Source organism: Empidonax traillii, unplaced genomic scaffold (assembly GCF_003031625.1).
Source record: "Empidonax traillii isolate 1590-97213 ecotype Southwest subspecies unplaced genomic scaffold, ASM303162v1 scaffold323:size719838, whole genome shotgun sequence".
Taxonomy (NCBI): domain Eukaryota; kingdom Metazoa; phylum Chordata; class Aves; order Passeriformes; family Tyrannidae; genus Empidonax; species Empidonax traillii.
The window spans coordinates 489,299-510,072 of NW_020955516.1; the positions used below are offsets into that span (position 1 = coordinate 489,299).

At 42.9% G+C, this 20,774-nt stretch overlaps 1 protein-coding gene across 14 annotated transcripts in view; it reads right to left on the minus strand.

The window, feature by feature from the left end:
* Positions 1–20,757, minus strand: part of PBRM1 (polybromo 1) — a 55,779-nt gene extending 35,022 nt beyond the window's left edge. For 4 of the 14 annotated variants that reach the window (XM_027891608.1, XM_027891615.1, XM_027891607.1 and 1 more), the window contains exons 1-12: positions 18,366–18,413; positions 17,191–17,346; positions 16,390–16,487; positions 15,695–15,842; positions 13,499–13,639; positions 12,738–12,854; positions 12,230–12,298; positions 11,367–11,465; positions 10,004–10,089; positions 7,629–7,727; positions 5,505–5,596; positions 1,798–2,014 (exon numbers count right to left, since the gene is read on the minus strand). In XM_027891608.1, coding sequence (XP_027747409.1) covers positions 1,798–2,014; positions 5,505–5,596; positions 7,629–7,727; positions 10,004–10,089; positions 11,367–11,465; positions 12,230–12,298; positions 12,738–12,854; positions 13,499–13,639; positions 15,695–15,842; positions 16,390–16,487; positions 17,191–17,346; positions 18,366–18,413 — 1,370 coding nt within the window. Of the gene's footprint in view, positions 1–1,797; positions 2,015–5,504; positions 5,597–7,628; positions 7,728–10,003; positions 10,090–11,366; positions 11,466–12,229; positions 12,299–12,737; positions 12,855–13,498; positions 13,640–15,694; positions 15,843–16,389; positions 16,488–17,190; positions 17,347–18,365; positions 18,556–20,714 lie in introns of those variants that run through there. The other 10 variants (XM_027891620.1, XM_027891611.1, XM_027891612.1 and 7 more) reach the window with 10 other exon arrangements.
* Between the last annotated feature and the right edge of the window lie 17 nt (positions 20,758–20,774).

Here is a 20,774-nt window from a genome sequence, read left to right on the forward strand (position 1 = left end):
GAAGGACAGCTTAGGCACCAGATGCCAAAGCCAAACAGACAGGAGACAGGAAGGGTAGGCTTGACTCCAACTCCTTCAATTTTTCACTGGGACACTCAACTTTTTCTGTCCCCATCTGGGAACAGAAGATATGCTCTTCACATGTACATCTCATAAAAACCACAGACCCACAAACCCCAAAAAAACACCACCACAAAAAAAACCCCAATCCTTCCACCCCTAGTGAGTGGCAGTACAGCCATGCCAGCTTCAGTTCTCCCTGCAACACATCATTTAAGGGCACACAGGCACGAAGCAAGGCTTTTCAGGTATAGCAAGAAGTGAAGATTCCATGGTAATTTAAAAAACAGCTGAATTTCAGAATCAGCAGAAAGAAGTTGGACTACTAGAAACACTGTTCTCTGACTTGTGAGCCTCAAACACTATTTCTATGAAGCCTGTCTGTCTCTTTTTATTTTCTAAGCTCTCAGGCAACAAGTCAAGTCATTTTTCTCCACAGTTCTTCATGCACTGGCATGGAATTCCTGTACTGCTCATACTGCAATCTGCCTACGCTGTAAGGAAAGCAGAAATGCAGCTGCCTCTCCATGGCAAGTTATTTGTTCTATCACTGATAGCAAGGATATTTTTAATGGAAAAGTCTCTCCCAATTAAATCTGTTGATACGTTATTTGAGCCAATACTTTTAAGTACATCCAGACAAAAAGCTCCCTGACAACTGTCAATGATTCTTCTCAATTTCTACCTTTTTTTTTTTTTTTCTCATCAAGTAAATTTTGTGCTTCGTTCAAGGCAAGACATTTCCTTTGCCAAGCCAACAGCTGTGCTAAGACATAAGAAAAAATGCTTGAGAGCCACTGATGGACAAGATAACCAGTGTGGCAGCTCCAAAACCGCTCCCCAGCACATGCAAAACACCCTCCAACAAATTAAAACAAAAAGCAGCTTTGTTAGCTTCTGATTTAATGAAGACACTGCTTAATCAACAATTACACCAAGTCCAGCAGATCATATTATGGTATAAACACAACTTACAGACCTCTGTTTTAAAAGCACAGGAACAGTGGAAGGGTTCAGCACTCCCCAACTGAGGATGAAGGACCAGCACTCCTGAGGTGTAGCTCTGGCAGTGACTGGAGCCCCAGAGGCACCCAAGGCTGGTCAGCACCATCAAAGACTCTTAATGGTGCTCAGGACCCTGAGCATCCATCACATCAGCCTATCCTGGGCCACTAAAGAACGACATTGCTCACTTCTCTTCACTCAGGGTTTTAATCTGACACCTGTGCTCTGGCAGCTGATGAACCTTCCATGGTTCACAGGTTTATAAATGGTGAACTGCTTATTTCAGTCCAGAACAGCTACACCATGAATGAAGATAATTATTCTCCACAGTCACACCGTGACCCGGACAAAAGGAATGTAATTGCAACTATCTACAGTTCACATTGCTGAAGAATATTAATTTCAAACACATGGCAGTAAGAGGTAATCAAGCCATCACAGTCAAGGAAAGAGAAAAATGGGGGGTTTGCAGAAGCTTTCACCTCTGCTGCAAGGGTGGCCTTCAGAATTATTGATATGGCAGCTTTCAGGCCCATTACAAATGAAACTCCACAGAAAATAAACCCAACAGCAGCCACCTATAAAAGATGATCAAAGGACTGATGCAGAGTGAGTTGAAACAAGCAGCAATCAGGAGAGGAAAGATGGTGCACATAATGCATTAGGCAATGACAGCCTGACCACAGCAGAGGACTCTGCAGAGAAAATGTAGTTTGTATTCTGTTTTCTTACCTGATCTGCTGCAATGAAATGGGTGTTTTAATTTGCTGATAATAATCCGGATATTTTTTCTTGGAGGGCAAGTGGAAAAAGGGTTCAGAGATGAGCTGGCCCTGATTATTTCGGCAACTCCTGACGGTGTCGTAAAGCTGATAAAGAGGATTAGAGGTGTCCATGAAGGAGGTGATGCTCTCAGCTTCAGACTCCCCCTCCTCATAGCGAGCAGCAGCTGCACAGAGACAAAGGGAAAATGGCAAACTCAGCAGGACAATCTGAGGGGGTTTTTTGGTGGCTAAAGGTCTGAACTAGAAGAAAAGGCAGTTCCTCAGCGGAGGTTGTTCAGCCACTCTGTGGCAGTCAGGTCCATACCTCTGAAAAGGGCACAACAAATGTATCTAATGAGCCTCAAACTGACAAAAAAAAAAGGCACTTTTTATCTAGGTATTACAGTCTTTAGACCTTATTAATCACAGCTCAATACAAAATTGTGAAGTTTAGCAGAAAAAACCTGACACTAAAGCCCGAAGGTACACTCTAATATATGCAGCAAATGAAGAAGAAATAAATATATGATCATACAATTAGCATAAAATTCATGTGTAAATTTTATAGCAAACTTTTTTAGTTATCTTGCTTCAGGATTAGGATGAATGAAAGAAATGCTATGAGGAGCTAATATTTACTGCACATAGAATAAGAGAAACGTTACACGGGCAAGGAATGAAAAAATGCTGGTCGTAAAAGGCCAATCCTTCCACGCTTCTCAGTAACACCAACAGTGTAATTTGTACCTTGCAGACAGGCATAACTTGAAGTCTTCATGGTTTTGCACATGCTGGAGTTAAATTATTCACCCTCCTCCCCTCTCTGATGAGCTGGTTTGAAGGAAAGCATGCAGATGAGACCCTGGGTAATTCAGTCACGCAAACACAGCTCTCTGATGCTCATCCCAAGTCTCCAGCTGGCATTTTCACTATTGCTCAGGAGAGGCTGGCACTGTTCCAAGCTCTCCATCCACGTTCAGTAAAGACATACAGGAATGATGGCAAAGCCAGGGGACATTCAGACTGTGACAACACAGCCCTGTCATCTGCCTTGTGTCAGGGTGACACTGCAGACCTGTGTCAGGGCAGCACATGTGGGACCTACCAGAGCACTCAAAGCTAAAACACCAAGAGGCATCAGCTGATGTGCAAACATGTAATCATAGAATCACAGAACATGCCATGTTGGAGGGGACCCACAAGGATCAGGGAGTCCAACTTCTGGCCCTGGACAGGACCAGCCTCAGGAGTCACACCATGTAATGAAGATGGACAGAGAAACTCAGGCAGAAACAAAACACAGGAGGCAGCACAGTGTTTGCCTCTACCTGACTGTGCAGATGGGTGCTCACAGTCAAGAGACCGCTGTCAGATCAAGTTTCAAAAACAGATTATGATTTAGTTTACTCAAACAATTTGTTTTGTTTACTCCAACTGCTCAATTCTGAGTGCTCCAGCAAAATGGAAGAAACAGAATAGGAAAGGCAGAATAACTTGGTTTTATGAAGGAGAAAAAAATAAGGAACCAGTGGAGTATTTTGCTGTACTCTGATATGTGGCAGCCAGCTACAAAGCAGTTCAATACCCTAAGTGAGAAAGGTACTTCCTTTGTATTAAAAGTGGAACACAAGGCATTCCCTAAAGAAAAAAATCTTAGTAAATGAAAGAGGCACTATAGGGAAGGTGTTTATGTAATACTGTAATACAGTCATTACCATTTTCATTATGTGTATGTTCTTTAAAAAAGATGAGTCAAACATTACACATTCTTACACATGCAGAAAATAAGTGTTCTCCTAGTATGAAACCTGTTATCTTAAGAACCAAAGAAGAATGTATTTCCAGACCAGAACACAGAAAAAAATATTATTTTTGGCATGGAACAAACAACCTACTGGAATGCTGTACACTCTTTCATATGCAGAAGCACCAGGTCCCATATCCCCAGCAAGCAGATGGTGGCAGAGGAGAGTTATTTCCCTTCCAGTTATCTCCTACTTCCTTTTCATGCTGCTGTTACCACAACTACAGTTGGCAGATACAGCAAAAAAACCCTCAAAAACCTAACCATAAAGTGTATGCCATTCAACAGTCCCCAAAAAAATGCATTTCCTGCTGTTCCCTCCATACCACGGTGCCTGTCTCCTAGTGCAGGGGTGGTTTCATAGTGGAAAAGAAAAATCAGGAAGCCATTCAATTTACAGCTGGAACTGAGCCTTGTTATCAGATTTAAATGCATTTATCACATATGTGTGCTCTGGCTCAATGATGGGGCACAGAGAGGGCAGAGAGATGGGAGAGCACTTGAATGTACAGAAAAGAAAATCAGTCTTTACTCAGTGAGTGATTTTGTCTCCTCTGTGGTCCCAAAGCACCTGAACAACAACGAATGCTCCAAGTCAAACTGCAGATAGTTGTTAGTAAAACCAACAGCAGCATCCAGCCTTAAAACATCTCTAAATGATACAGTAATAAATAAAATATCTCTGTTCACAAAATTAAATACATATTAATAGGTAACACATGATGACCAGCTGTGCCTGCCTTTACAGACTTCGAATGAAGAGCAAGGGAGCTGCAGGAGCTGCTCACATCCCAGTACACTGGAGCTGGCAATCTTCTACAAGCTCCCTCACCCCAAGACATCATCTGCAACTGTGAGGATAAACTCTCATTTGGAAGCAGATGTTTCTCATTGCTCAGGCAACTGCTACAGCCAAGGGAGCTCATAAAGATTCAGTTCTCTGTATCAAGGAGAAAGTTGTGTTTATGTTCACTCATGCAGCCCAGCTCTCATTTACTTTAACTGAAAGCATAGGGATGTCCAAGTCCTATGCTGGAGGGACAGAAAACATTAAGGGTGACAGGTCTCCCAAAAAAATTGACTTTTCTTCCCAGGTGAATGCAATAGGGACAGGAGAGCTTCAACAACAGCAAGGTAAAAGTCTCAGATGCAGAGAGAGGCCCCATGAACACGCCAATAATGTCCAGAGTAAAGGTGGCACCTGAAAGTCGTTAAATCACTCCAAGGATTTAAATCACAAAGGTGTAAAAAGCTACACATTTTTACAGAATTACAATTTGCAAAAAGTGACAGGCAGCAATCACACTGAACCCAGCTAATGAATACTCCTCACACCCCCCAGAAAGCAGCTGATCTGAAGCAGTAACTCAGCTCTAGGCTTGCAGCAAGATCTAAAATCTAAAAAGGTTCTACAGCATATCCACCCACTGGAAAACAGTGGGGAGTACAGCTAAATTACCAGGTGTGAAATAAATGCCCCAAAAATATATATTGAAGGGATGCATAATTCAACTTCCACGCAGAAATAACGTACACAAAAAAATAAAACTACAATATATGTACAAAAACAGTTGTAGCACTGTCAGTCCTTTACTGCACAAACACCCAATGCCTTTTCCAGTATCTCCTGTTCCATATTAGAAGGAATAAAAAATAGCAAGTTTTCCTAAAGTTTGGGTAAGCATAGTTGGAAACACACACAAAATTCAAAACGTGCCAGCAAGTTTGGTCTACCCTTGTGATTCAACTGAATTACTGAGTGCAAAATATTTTTGAAATAAATATATTTGAATGTATCAGGAGCCCTGTAGATGTGCTTATTCTGAACATTTTAATTAAAGAAAATAGAGAAACTACATTTCAGTTCCTACCTGCCAAAGCTGCATCCTCATCACTTTCGGATCCATATTGCAGTGCCATGGTTATTGCTGATAAACGATCCCCTTGGGCTGATCTTTTGTTACTATGAAAAAGTAAAGGAAAAAATTAATTAAAAAAATGGGAAAAAAAAAAAAAAGGTTATCATGTTTTAAGAACTGGTCCATCAAACAAGTCAGAAAACTGAGCTCCAGCCTGCTGTCTTCTATTTTGTGTACTTGAGTATTTGATTAATTGGGATTTGATTAACTGGGAGAAAATGGATGGCAAGTTATTTGATGCTGGTTTATATGCATTTGTCTCCAGGAAGGAACTCAGCATGCTCTAAGCTATATATACTGCCTCCCCCCATTCCCTATCCCCACCTCAGGCATTTTCAGCACACACTGTGCCTGTACATGAAGCACCTTCTTGTGTTTCCTGCGTGGAGTAAATCGGTGTCCACACTGGCTCCGGTCCCACAAACACTTCCTCAGTGTCCCTCCCTGCCCCTCATCTGTCCCAAACCCAGGGCACAGCATTTCACACCCACACTACAGGCTGTGCCTCACATTCTCTGCCTCCTTACCAGGCCCACGGCACCTCTAGGGCTCAGCCTTGTCCTGGGGGAGCAAAGTGAAGCCTGGGCAAGAGCAGACGGGTCACTGTGGTGCGTGTGCAGGTCCCCCACTTCCCAAAATATACCTTCTTGTCTTTTGATGTACACACAGATAGCATTCCCTCAGTCTAGGGGCCATCCCTCTAAACATCTGTCCATGACTCTGGGCTCCACCTGCCCCTGCAGTCCCTCGGGGCAGGAGCTGCTGAGTGGTGCTGAGCTGCTGCTGCTGCAGCCACTTCTGGTTCTGTCAGAGCTGCATTTTTGCCTCCTTTCATCAGAAGTCCTTCTTCACTGACCTGGTGATTTTTATTGGAACACCACTGACATGGCAGGTAAGTCCACACCTTGATCACAAGCCCATCTATGTTGCACCTCTTCCCCGATGGTGCCACGGGCCCACGGAGCTGTAAGTAATTCACCTTTACACTGCCGGTCCAGACCCACCTGAGCCACTCCAGCCCCAGCACCCTCACCCACCCACTGGCTGCTCTGCTGTTCTCCAGTGGCCCAGCTCTTGGGTACGTGACTATCTACATGCTGTCCTTTCACAGCCTGGTTCTCTATCTGAGCAACAACATCTTGCCCTAACTGAGCAGCCCAGGTGGTTTCACCTCTGTGCTGCCAGTTGTGATTGCTGCAGCCCCACAGAGCATTTACCACCGTCCAGCAGTCAGTGTGGATGAAGTACTGGACATTCCTCTCACTCAGCAATAACTAAAACATCAGTGTGTTATCAACATTATTCTCATCCTAATCCAAAGCACAGCACTGGACCAGGTACAAGGAAGAGAATTAACCCTGTCTCAAAACCAGGACAGCTGCTGAAAGTGCCACCAAGATGTACAGATGCCCAGTTCCTTGAAGATCCCCTGTGTTCAGCCACAGCTCCAGAGCACACAGCCAGGGAATTAGCCAGGAGCAGCACTGTTCCAGGACAATAACCCAGAGACTGACCAGGAGACTTCTGCTAGGTACCAAAATTCTCAGCTGATGACTAAAAGAACAGAGTAGAAAGCCTCCAGCCCACTCAGGAAGTTTGCCATAAATGCATCCCATTGCATGCAAAACTTCCATCTTACAGGCTTCATTGGTTTCCACCATCCACCTCTTAATTATTTAGTCCTTACTACTATTTCTTTTTAGTCTCCAAATATATTTTTTCTAGGTTTACAGCACATTTCCACAGTTTTTTTGCCTTCCTTATTTTGTAATGGAGCTTAGCATGCTGTTCCTCTAACAGAACAGCATTTCTGAGGAAATGACTGCATACAGAGCATTTCACAACAGGTGCTTCGAAACGTTAAATATAATACCAAATATGGAAGAGTGACTACAGCAAAGCAACTTATTAAATCACACTTAATAGATATTTGACTGATATATTTGAATCTCAGAAGTATCTGAGTCAATAGTGAAGGGCACTCTCAACAGCAACAACAAAAACCCAACCAAACATAACGTGGTATTTCCACATGACGACAGCCCAGCTTTTCCTCCAAGTGCACAATTTACTTACCGATAATATTTGTTAGAAGAATTTCTCTCATCCCCAACACTGCCTTTACCCTGTGAGGAAGGACCTGTCAGCTTGGAAGCAGCCAAATTTGATGCAGTCCTTAAGGCAGAAGAGACAAGCCAAGGAAAGGGGGAGGGAAAAAAAAAAACAGGCCCACCTTAGACCCATGAAAAGATGCAGCAAAGGAAAAAGCTTTTCACAGAATCACTTTGGTAGATCAGCCAAAAAGTCCAGAGACAGGTGTGTTTTGAAGCTGAAAGTTAATAATACTGGGATTCATCCAGTGCTCCAGCATTAATGTGGATTTTGCTTATAAAGGCAGAGGAGGGTTTACCTCAAGCATTAATAGCTGTACACACAGCTCAGCCTAAATAGCAGTGGAAGCAGCCAACAAAATGTTCCTCAGCACCCAGATAAAGCTCATCATACAGGTCCAGTCGGGATGGATTGAGTTTTAAAGTCACTGTCAAGTTGGTTGACAGGGCATACTGCCAAGCAAATGAATTTTGATTTAAGGGAGGACAGTTAAATGCACCCACGAAGAGCAGTTCAGCACGACAAAGGAGACAATGAGCTCGGCAGTAAAAAACATGACTTTTGACACAGGGGCAACATACAGAACTCAGGTTAGTAGCACTGTGGTGAATTTGAGTTTGATCCATCAATGACAAAGAATAACAGATGTAAATTGCGAAGAAAAATACAGGAAATGACCTTGAAGTGAGTTTATGAGGGAATTTTACCAAAATCAGCAACAGGTAAAGGAGAACTCCTCTTTAAGACAATTAAACATTTGGGAATTTAAATGAAAAATAATGATTTTGTGAAGCTGATTCAGGACAAAACCAAAAAAGAATAATGGTTCAATTAAAAAAAAAAAAGCAACCAGTGAAATACAGAAGAGCAGGTCTGGTTTCCACGATACTTTTACTCTCATCTCCATTTTTTTTGCATGCAGCCCAATGTTAATGCAGCCTCTTTCAGGCCTTCTTTTTTTTCCCCCAAGTTAGAGAAACAAAGAAGGGAGCTGTCAATGATTCTGACAGATGACTTCAGGATTTCTACTGAGAACACAGCACATGACAAAACATCCAGAATAAGGGAGCTGAGAAGTGGAAATGGGTTGGCAGTGCAAGAGAGGAATTCAACTAACAAATATCAGTGTGATTTATCTGTCATCCCTTCTTATACGATCAGATTTATTTTGAAGAAAAATGGTTAAGCCTTAAAATTAAATATGACACCCTGAGCTTCATCAGTGGCCAATACAGTGAGAAAAATAAAATCAAATCACAATTTAAATAGAAAACCTCAATGTCTTTATGTAATTCTGTTACTGCAAAGCAAACATGTATGTTCAGTGTCTGTACAATCAAGGTCTTCTGGCACTACATACACTTTTAAGAAGGAAAATTACTAAAATATATGTCAGGAATTATTCCCTAACAGTATTTCTGCTTTTATATTTTTATAAAAGTCCAACAGTGATTCACCCAACCATGGGAAGGAAGCTGATGCTGAACAAACCAACCAGAAAAACCACCTCTCAAAATACCAAACAGCAAAAATCAATCAGGTCACTTCCACTTCTTTCACACATAACAATCCCAGGCAACACTTCTAATACTGACACCACCCACACACAAAAAAATTTTAAACTACCTTTCAGGTAAGTAAGGGAGCAGTTAAATAAGGGTTTCCAGTTGTAGCATACAGACCTTTGCAGGAAATGACAGCAGCTGTTTTCCAGCACCAGAAACCAGTAAACAGCTCAAATACATAAAGATATTCCACCTTGCAAGAGTTTCACAACTCCCTGAATGACTTGCAAGACTTGAGTTTACTTTTTTTCATATAAATGACAAGGCTCATATTGGCTAACTGACTTTTGATGCTACTCATAAGTAAAAAGTTTATACAAGAAGCAATCTAATTGCATTTCAGATGAGAAACATTTATAATGGTCCTGTTCCTAGATTTTTGCCCCTACCTAATTAACTGTGAGCTCTTATGTTTCAGCTCCTAATAAGCCTGAAGAATATCCAGCATTTTCCATCAAACAAAGCCCCTTGTTCCTTACTATTCCTGTTGTGTTACTGACTTATAACCACGTGGTGGAAGTTGGCCACAGTTTAAGTTATAAAAGGGCCAGTGACAATATTTTCTATAATCCAGCACATCATAGAAATATTTCACCACAGAAGTTAATTCAGTGAAAAGGCTTCCTTCCAAAACCTGTATTTATAACTTGGCAAACAACAATAAACTGAGTTTTCAAGCAATTATTTCCCACGATATTCTCCACAGCAAAATTGAGGGAATGTCTAGAGAGGTGTTTAGATGAGATTACAGAAAGAACTCTTTATTTGCAGTACCTGATTCGCAGACTTGACTTGGCCAACTCACTGTGTTCAATTTCAGCCTTTTTCATGTTAAATATCTTTTTAATAGCATTTGCATCCTGTCAATTAAAAGAGTTTTTTTGTTTAATGCTGAAAGTGAAGAACGTTATAATCAGGTATATCCATCTATCTAGAAATCTAAAACAAAAATGAAGGTGTTTTTACACTTAGATATAAAACAATTTTGCATGAGCAATGAAGCAAAAGAACAAAGTCTGCCTGAAATACACCCACACTAATTTTACAGTGGCCTTAAAAAACTGAATAGAACAGCTGAGCAGCTTAGAGCTGGTTTTTTGTCATATAGTTAAAAAAAAAATCTACAATTTGCAAATATACAAAAATACCACTGAGAACTAAACAGGAAAAATAATATCTGTGCCTTTGCAATCAAAAATTTCCCACCAGCACCGAAGTTGACAATGCCTGTTCCCTCTCATTCTACACCCAGGGACTGCATTCCAAGAGTACCAGCTCACAAAATGGGGATGACAGTTCTGAGTGGGGTTACAAGTGTGAGTAATCCCACCAGGAACTGAAACTACAGCCCAAACACAAGGGCAGTTGGGAAAGTCCAAGACCCACTTCCATAACAGTGCTCTACATGCACAAGGGCTCTTGCAAAATGCCCTTCAAACCAGAGCACACAAAGGAACCCTTTGCCACTGCCAATTCTCACTTGCAGAGTACATGGAGACAGCAAAGTGACAGTCTGAGCATGAGATGCTGCTGAACTAGGTATGGAAAAGACAGGAGGTGCAATGTGGTCACAAAAACATGGCTAAAAGGGAGAGGATCTTTGGGCAATAATTTTAAGATCTGTGGGCTCCTTTCTTATTGCGTAATAATCTGGACATAGCTGGAAAACAAAAACAATTCGGGTATTCCCATGAACTTGTCACAAAGCCATTGTTCTCCCAGCTCACAGAACAAAGGAGGCAGGACTCTGCTTTTGGAGCTTATGATGCCAACCACAGACAGACAGTTCCTGCAGTGTGCAAAGATGTCCCAGCTCAGCACTGCCCCTGACACCTGAAATTGTCGTTTCAGCCACTTTGACTTCAACCACAAGAACAGGGATCCTCCACTCGGCCAAAGGAGTCACATCATTCATATCCCAAGATAAAATTTAACTGGGAAAAATCATGTAACTCAAAAAAAAAAGTTGTATATACCCCAATTCTACTAAAAGCAATATAAAAAAGAAAAAGCCACTAATAGATGTTTTTCAAAAAATGCAAAGAGTCTTGGGAGCCTTATGCTAAAGATTCATTTATGGCTCAATCAGCAAAGAAAGCAGTAACAATCTGAACTCAAACTTTGAATTGAAACCAACCTTGAATACTTGTGATCCAGGCTCGTTGTAGGTTTTGGCATTCTTTGCCAGAAGATCTATATCCTTGGCCATGGCATGAATGCTTTTGTAGGTTCCATTCTACACAACAAAAACCAGGACTGGTTAAAGTGGCAACATTCAGACAGCATCTGAACTAAGTCAACAGTGAAAAGCAAAGGGAATTCATATAGAATAAAGGTAATGTTTACAGGAAAATGATAATGTATTTATAAAGAGGACAGATAAGTATCTGGAAAAAGTAATAAAAAAAAAAAGTAACACACACAGGCTAAGTCCTTATAAAGCTTATGAATGCTACGTAAAAGACTGAAAAAATACTTAATAGACCATATTATCTTAATTTGGAAGAGTTCTGACAAAATGCTGTTTTATCTTTATTCTCTAGCTCAATTACTCTATGTCCTTTCCCTGACTACTACACAAAATGCTAAAATTACAGAACAATATTTCAAATTACTGGGGAAGTAAGATGGAAAATGCAACAGTACAAACCATCTATTTATAGCAGTAGAACAAAAGGAGGTGATGATAATGCATGACCAAGCCCCAGTACTTCAGTGTTTCACATCGGCAGCACTTGCCAAGGAACTGCTTTAAACCACTGAACATCAAGGGACCCAAAATATTCTGGCCCAGTGCCAGCCCACCAGAGTTTACAAGGCTTGATCTTCCACACAGCTACTTCTCCTAACCCAGGACAGACCATTAAATCAGCACAGTGTGCAGATTTTTTAACAGCAGGAGCAAAACACATTCCCTTCCCCACCACCCTGAGCTTCTAACAATTTTAGGATGCTCACTGTTACACGGGTCTGATATATTAATATATGTTCATGCTGTACCTGTATCCTTTGGGCAATAGTTTTGAGATCTATGGGTTCCTTTATTATTGCATAATAATCTGGATATTGCTGGAAAACAAGAATGAGTTTTGTATTACTATAAAGAGTCACAAAGCTGTGGTTCTAACAGCTCACAGAAGGAGAACTGCAGATCAGGACAGTGTAAACTTCACAAACAGGGCACGAGGTTTCAATTTGGACAAGCCAGGTCATAAGGCTTATACTTAATAGACCATACTATCTTAATTTGGAAGAGTTCTGACAAAATCTGTTTTATCACACACAAGGAATTGTAATTCATCAACAACCTGACCTAAAGGACCAGTTCTGACTGAAAGTCAAACACATGGTGATGGTCTTCAGAGTGTTTATTCTGCTGGTTAAAACTTTTTCACCACAGAACAGTGGAATCAGACATATTTTAAAAAATTAAAAACTCTGCATCAAAAAAAAAAACCAGCAACAGTTCAGGTAACTAACATCACAACAATGTTACTGAAATACTCACCACTTTGGAGGGAAGTTTCTGGAACAGTTCACTTATGAGGCGCCCTGATGGGTTTGTGGCAACAGCTATAGCTTCAAGAAGCTGTTCGAGAATTTCCTTCAGGTAACCTGGAGATGACTAATGTAAGAAATGAAGTCACAAGAAGTTCTAATAGCAGCCACAGTGGAATGCTTCAAATTGCACTGATATACAGGAATTGACAGTTCAAACACAGAAAAAAAAACAGCTACAAAACATGGATGCAACTTTTGAAGACAAGATCGTTTATGTGTTTAAGGAAAACAGGACAGCAAACTTTAATTTCAGGTTTACACTGCAGACTGTCAGACACACATCAGACTGTCAATGAAAACGTGAATCCCAACATCACACAGCCCACACAAGCCCAAATTCCTCTCATCCTATCTGGCTCATAAACCCCTCCAGGAACAGCTGCACTAACTGAATGGGACACTTGCTGGAAAATGATGTCATCAGATGGAAGGCTTGCCTGCAACAAGGCTCAGTGTTGGCACAGTATCAAGAACACATCATATTATTTCAGCTGAACCAGAACCAGGCTTTATCCATACCAGAAAACTTCAGTGCTTTTTTTTTTTGCTATGCAGAATAAAACAAACACTCAGTGCTTGCATAAAAAATACCCTTTGGGGCACAATTTAATGATGAAAATACTACTCAGAGCTTTTTCACTCTCTCAGACTCAGCTGACACACACAGCCATGGCCTCCCCCACCTGCAGCTGCCATGCCCACACTTACCAATTCCGAATTTGCTTGATTGTCGTGCCCTTCCTCATCATCATCTTCCTCCTCAGCGTCACCTTTCTGCACAAACTCGTTTTTTGTGCGCAGGTAGAGCTCCCACAGCTTGCAGGCAGCTTTGTACTCAGGAGAATCGGGCTGCAAAACCAAACCAAACATTCTAGGCACGATTCAGATCAGGACATTTATAAATTCTTTGTTGAAAGGTATTAAATGCAGTTAGTAAGCAACAGAAAACCTGGGAAGTTCCTGCTTCACTCATTCCTCAACAAAGAAGTTAAGAATCACAATAAGCACTAGAAAATACAACCCCCATCACTGCAAAGCATCTAAGTCTTCAGGAAACTTTTAGCAATAAAATTACCTGGACTGAGGCTTGGACAAGCCCATTAGATGAATCTGGAGAAATCACTAAGCTTTGCTGAAGCACATCATCACCAGTAGTTAAGACAGAGGGAGTAACAGTTAAAAATGTGATTTAAGCCAATACTGCTGCCACTGTGTGGTACTTAAAAATTAACTTCTCCAGAAGACTGCCAATAAACTTGCCAATATCTCTGAGAGCACTGCAATGATTTACACTCAGCATTAACTGGGAAATTCTAACAAACCTGACAACGTGCTCCCAGCTTGGTACACCTCCAGCTGCATGTTTTGGAAGAGCTAAAAGAATTACTCAGAAAATTACCCTCTGTTAAGTACAGATTTGGTAGTGGCAGGCAAGCACGTGCCTGTTAACATCACTGCTTCAGAACACCACCCAGAACAAAGAGAGCTTTTCAACTCATGTATTTTTCTTTCCCTTTCCTCTGTCATTTAAGCTCTATTTCAAGAACTCCTGCTGATATGTCACCTTATTACTGCTGATTACACCCTTCTTACTTCACTCTCTCAGCCTCTGACAGCTTGCAACACAAATGAGAAACCAGCATGAGAACTGCTCTTAATCTTAAATATCCTCAGCACGAGAGCAGGTGTTGGTTACGAGGAGCACATTTTAAGGCTGTTCTGCTCCATATAATTACTCCTTCTGTATTAATGCAAGGTGCTCACAAGTGTGAGGCTTGAACTGTGATGCCAAAACCCCAAAGGTTCCCGTTCTGCTCCAGCACTGCCAATAAAAGCCCTGCTGCGGTAAAGCCCTTGGCAATGGCTCCCTGGCCCTGGTTCACACGTGCCATGGTGTGTGGGTAAGGGAGAAGAGGAGAAAAGGTTATGTTTGTGTGCCACCCCTCCAGCTCACAACTCCAGAATTATATCCAGAAACTTCAGCATTCCTTCATCTCAGAATAATGGCCACCTGTTTCTATTCTACATTCAGGATTTTTATGATGCAGTCATAATTCTAAATCCCCTACTCTGTAGGCAAAGGCAGCACACGTTCTGTAAAACTCTGATCATTCTTTCCTGTCACCAGGTCCTTCTCCCTCACACATAAACCCATTCATGTTGGCTTTTCATGGTCAGTGCCTTGCAAAGCTCCAGGAGCACACACTGAATTTGCAAATCTTTGTAGTTTTTCCACTGGAAGCAGAATGTACAAATGCATTAATCCATAAACCTGTTTTTCAAAAAGCTACACACACACACATTAGCAAAACACACCCTGCTTTTCTGAATGCCACCTGGTTATGCCTGCTGGGTTATTCAGAAATCATTTCAGACCATCTCCAAAGTCAAAGACACATGAAAGAGAATATCAGAGGGTTTGGATTTGCTGTATCAGCTCAGTCACTACATATAATCTCACGGCTTTATGGATTTAAAGTAGCCTTTCATTAAAAAAGATAAATCCATTTTTTCCCACTTCCTTATGAAAACTGCAATGAAACCCATCAACATGTAAAATAAAACAAACACACAGTTTGGGGGAATGGCCAGGGGGTTGCACCCTTGATGAAATCCATTGTCATGTGCACTCACAATTTATGATCGTTGACCAAGACAATCAATGTGCCTTTTTTCACTTTAGTAAGTGGCAAATGGGAGAGAAGGATTCAACACTCCTACTGGATGCTTGCTGTTATGTATAAACATTTTCTTTGGGGGGAAAAAAATTAATCTTTTTTTATTTCAAAAGGTTAAATGGTCTGTGTTGTAAAATGAGAAGGCTTTGACAGAAACCAAGGAAGAATTTGAACATATCTTTACTCCTTTCACAATGAATTTGAGCCTTACAAGTATTTTCCTCACCTTATAGTAAGCCTTTGCATTGTTGAAGAGAAGCTGGAAATCAGCAGTCAGCACGTTCACATCATCATATTCCTCCATCTTTAGCTTTTGTTGGATTTTCATTAAATCAATTGGCTGAGAAACCACTTCATAATAATCTGGCTGATTCCTGTTGCAATGACAAAAACAGGCATTATAATCCAAGAGGAAAACCAAAACCACAGCACTAAAGCTTGTACATGTCTGTGACTAAATAAAGTTCCAATGCATTTTTGTTCCAGCTAAAAGATCTGCACAGTGGTCCATCAGTCAGCTTACTTTATATATGCCCTGTTATCATCCTCAATTTTCTGAGCTTGAGATGAAATTCAGTCTCTTACTTATCTACTGCATTTTTCAAGGGTCACCTCTATTAACCTCTCCAAGATATGCCCCAAGTGTTACATTCCACCACTTATGTACAATATTTTCTAATCAAAGGCAGAGATGTCTCGGGAAGGTGCCACAAAAAACATTTTAAATTAATTCAGTGGCTTTTTTGCCTGGAAAAGGGCACTAATGTTAGCACGTCCAATTCAATAATGAGATCAAATACGTGGATCAAACACTGGTGTGAAACTATGACAAATGTAGCTTAGATTTTGCACAAATTAATGCTGAAGTATTTCTCAATTTCCACCTTCCTCCCTGATTCCCTCTCAGGTTCGAGGCCTCACCTTCGCTTCGGTGCCCTGATGAAGAGCTCGCAGAGGAGCCTGCCCTGCTCATCCTTGTAATCTCGGATGGTGTTGTAGAGCTCATGGCAAACAGCAATCTGAAATGCAGCAGCAATGAAGTCATGAGAAAGGAGAACGTTTTAAGGAGGCAACAAACCAAACCCTGCTTGAAAAGTTTAAGACAAGCTGCCAATGCCCAGCTCTCAAGCAGAAGTGAGATGTGACTGGAGCACCCTGACAAGTATGCCAGGTATGCACAATTTTCATTTATCTTTTGGACCCAGGGAGCTTTATTTCAATGCTAATTCTAAGTAAGACACCCAACATGTAAATGAATTCAGTACAATTCTCTCCAAATTACAGCCATCTAGGAAAACTACAGGGGTTCTTCTGCCCTGCAATTAATTGCCATCAGACTGCTAACTCAGAGGCATCACAGAAGCTTTGTACACTTGAGCAATCACTGCCTGTGCCATTCCCCACTTATCCTCTCTGCATCTGCTGTGCAGACACAGCTCTCAACTCCCGCAAATTATGATTCCAGCTCCTTCCCCAACATCCTTCCATCTGCTAAAATCATCAGCAGAAAAAGAAAAGCAGCAAAAGTGGAACAGGAAAGAAAAAGATGAGACCAGGGGGACAAGACCAAACCAAAGCTGAGTGAGATCCGAAACAAAGCTCAGCCGAGGCAGGAACAGATTGAGAACCGGTGCATGGTTACATATGGTCACCCACTTCACAATCCCAGACAGGAGACAGTATTCCCAAGGAAAAAAAGGTGGATAATAAGAAGGTACTAACAGGATCTACAGTTGGGAGATTGGAAAGTCTCCTCCTTTTCCTGCTTGGGCCTGGTGTGTTTGTGGAGTGATGGGCATCGTCGAAGTCTCCTCCGCTGACGCTGCTGGAAGGCGAGGTAGCTCTTCGCCTCTTGGAACCCATGGAATCCAACTTCTTCTATAATGAAGAGACATGTTCTGAAACTCGTGACACTGCACCCACACCCTCCAGGAGGGCTCTGGAGGAGTTATACATGTTTGTTGTACACTACAGGTCAGTTAAACCACAGATCTAAACATCAGCTTTGGGAAAATTCCCAAGAACAAAGGGAAGTCAAAATGCTCCCATAGTTTTATAGTCACCAATGGCAGCAAGGTCAAAAACTCTCAGGGTCACAGTGATGGGATGAATTTAGCAGCTCTTACCAGAATATGTTCTTAAACTATCTGAATTTTGATACCCCATCCCATGCATGGTAACTAAGCAAGTACCACTGTTTTCACCAAAAAAGCTGTACAGAAACACATGCTCAGTTGTGGTGTGAAAGCACATCATCCCATGTCAGACTAAAAAAAAAAACCAAAACAAAACAAAAACCAGACCAACAACACAAAAATGTAGGCAAACAGGCAAAACCAGGAAGAAAACAGATTACAAATGAAAATGGCTACTGAATACCTTGTGTTACAGTCAAGTGGAAAAAAAGGTCTGGACTGTCCTGCGCCCTCCCACTCCCACTTTATGTGTAGGATGAATGGCTCAATCACTGAGAAGCAGAAAAAGCCACCTCCTCTTTCAGCCATAGCTTTCCATTTACCAACACAGTGACAAAAGAACAATCAGCGTGCAACAACTACGGTAATTTATGGAACAAGCTGTTGGCTCTTTCCCAACTTCCAGTGACAGCATCAGAAAAATATCTTTATTTGTGGCTATCTCAAAGGCTGGAGACAGAACAGATCCACCTAACCCAGCCCATACTCATTTTCCAACCAAATCAAGGAATTTTCCTCCAGGAAGCTGCTGTTGCTCGGCTGATTTACAAGGTATGGCGGAAGCACAAGGTAACTGCACTAAAACAGTTATGTCAGTCAGGTCCAAGCACACAAACGAGATGAATAAGGCAGAAATAATTACCAGCAAAAAGCAAAACAAAAGGCTAAGGCAGAGGAATGGAGACCCAATCAATAATTTACCAGATTTACCAGAGTAGAACCAGCACCTCGAAAAGCCAGTCTCCTCATAGTGTCTGATGGCCAAGCACAGATACTGGGAGAAGGTGACACTCTAAGAGTAGCAGACCAGTAATGGGGTTAGGACAGCCAGAACTGGAAGACAAGAAGAAGGAAAGAGAGAGAGGAGAAAATTTAGAGTGGATAGATAAGGAATAACTTGGATAATTACAGCGACAGAGAAAAAAAAGCAAGAAACAGAAGGTAACTTTTTTTAGCCCAGTAGAAACTCTACAAAGTAATTTTGTACACAGAATGCCAGACACTTCTGTCATTTTCACAGCAAAAATACATTTCTCTAATGCTCCTGAACACATATTACAGATTTCACAGCCACTTGCTGGAGAATGATTCATCAAGCAGAGCAGAGAGTAAACATAAGTGATACCTGACCTGAGAGTAAAAACCAGAAAGCAGTAAAAGTTACAGAATGCAAAGTACTACAGTGCTTATAACAACAAGATCATCCTAAGGTCAAGAAACATTTCATAAACACCACAGTGATGATGCACCTCCATCACTCTTCAGAGTGGGTTTTTACCCTCAGAACTAAGCAATATCCAGCCACAATGGCTCACTTAAGATATTGTTTTGATTCCTAAGCAGTCTCTAAGCCTTGTTTTTTTTCCCCATAAATTCCATGTGAAACACACAGAACCATTTTATGGCAAAATCTTTGCTTCTTATGGAGTTTATCCAACCACTGCCTTCAACCAAATCCCAGAGAGACTCTTTTCCTATTCAGCACTCTGGACATTTTCATAACACAGACATGCAGAGAAATCCTGTGCCTTATTAGCAGGCAATTCATCTTGGGAGCAACCAGCCCCTTGCTGTGGCATTGCCTCCAACTTCTGCCTGTGGGCCACGATTTGGAATGGCCAAGAGGAAGGACTACATCTGGTCCAGCCAGGAACCCAAAAGTAAACTCAGTCCAATTCCACCCTGAAATAAAGATTTGGGGACCTTCCAACCAGCACCTGCCTCCAAACTGCACAGCAGCTTCTCCATGTCCACGATCCAAGGCACGACTGCCATTCACTGTCTCTGAGCCACACACTGACCCTGGTGAACACCTGTGTGATCCAGACACCCTGAGCACTCTGTACACGGCCCCCAAAGCCCACTTTTCTCCTCTAAAAACCGTGCAAAACACACATCAGTCTGGACAACATCCTGAATACTCGGTGAGGGATCTGCTTAAGTGAAACTCCTGCAGAACATGAGGCTTCTAAATGCAAACTTCCCTCCAGATCTCCAAGCTCCCAAGCACAGGTAACCCTGCTGCCCACAGAAATGGATTGTTTTGCTTAAGAACACGTCTCCCAGACTTTCTTCTGCAGCCTAGCTGTGAAGCCAAACTTGAGAGTTGGCTCACAAGTCTCAACAGTCACACCAAGAATCTCCACCTCCAGCGCAACAGGAGCTTGAGCATCTTCTCAGGAATCGCTCTCACCACCCGTAAAAATGTCACAAGGGCACAGACAGCTCCGCGAGAAATGCTCTGGCCATCACTAACTCTGCTGCACACACAACAGGTGGAGGGGCTGTCTCTCCCAAAGCTGCACCAGACTGAGCACCACACGTGTTACCCTCTCTCACCTCACCACACGAAGCAGTTTTAGGCACATCTGACACAACACTCTCAAAACAAGCCGATGCCTTCAACCACACGCTTCATTTTCTGCCTCCGCGTAGAGAAGCGCTGGAAGCCCAGAGATACCACGGGTGTCGTTATCGGGGTCTGCCACGTTTAAACAGAAACACCGAACACGGGAAATTTAGCCAAGGGAACGAGGGCGGGAAACGCGGACAGAATTCCCCCGTTACGGATCCCATTGAAACCCGCGCCAGGACGGGACGAGGGGGGCGGCAGCACCCGGACACCGAAACAGGACCGAGCCGGGGAAGGCGAGAGAGGCACCGACACCAAACCGGGGAACAAAGAAAGAGCCGGACACACCATTCGCGCGGAGCGCCCCGAGCGCCGGCCGGGGGGAGCGGCACACAAAGAGAACACCGGGGCTGGCACCGGGCCCGCGGGACAGCGGTGCCGGCCCGGCCCGCGCTGCCGCTGCACCGGGACCCGGCCCGGGGACAGCGCGGGCCCAGCCCGGCCCGGGGCGCACGGCGGGAACGCGGCGGGCCCAGCGCCCGCGGGAGGGTGACAGGGAATAGGCGGCGTTCCGCGCCCCGGGCCCGGCGCGCTCGGGCGGCGGCGCCGCCGCCGCCGCCGCCGCCACACAAAGAGAGGCAGCAGCGGCCTCCAGGCTCCGGCCCGCGCCTCCCCCCCCTCGCCCCCGCGGCGCTCACCCCGCCGGCTCCGCTCCGCGCGCCGCCGCCGCCGCCGCCGCGGGCAGCCCCGGTGGGTGC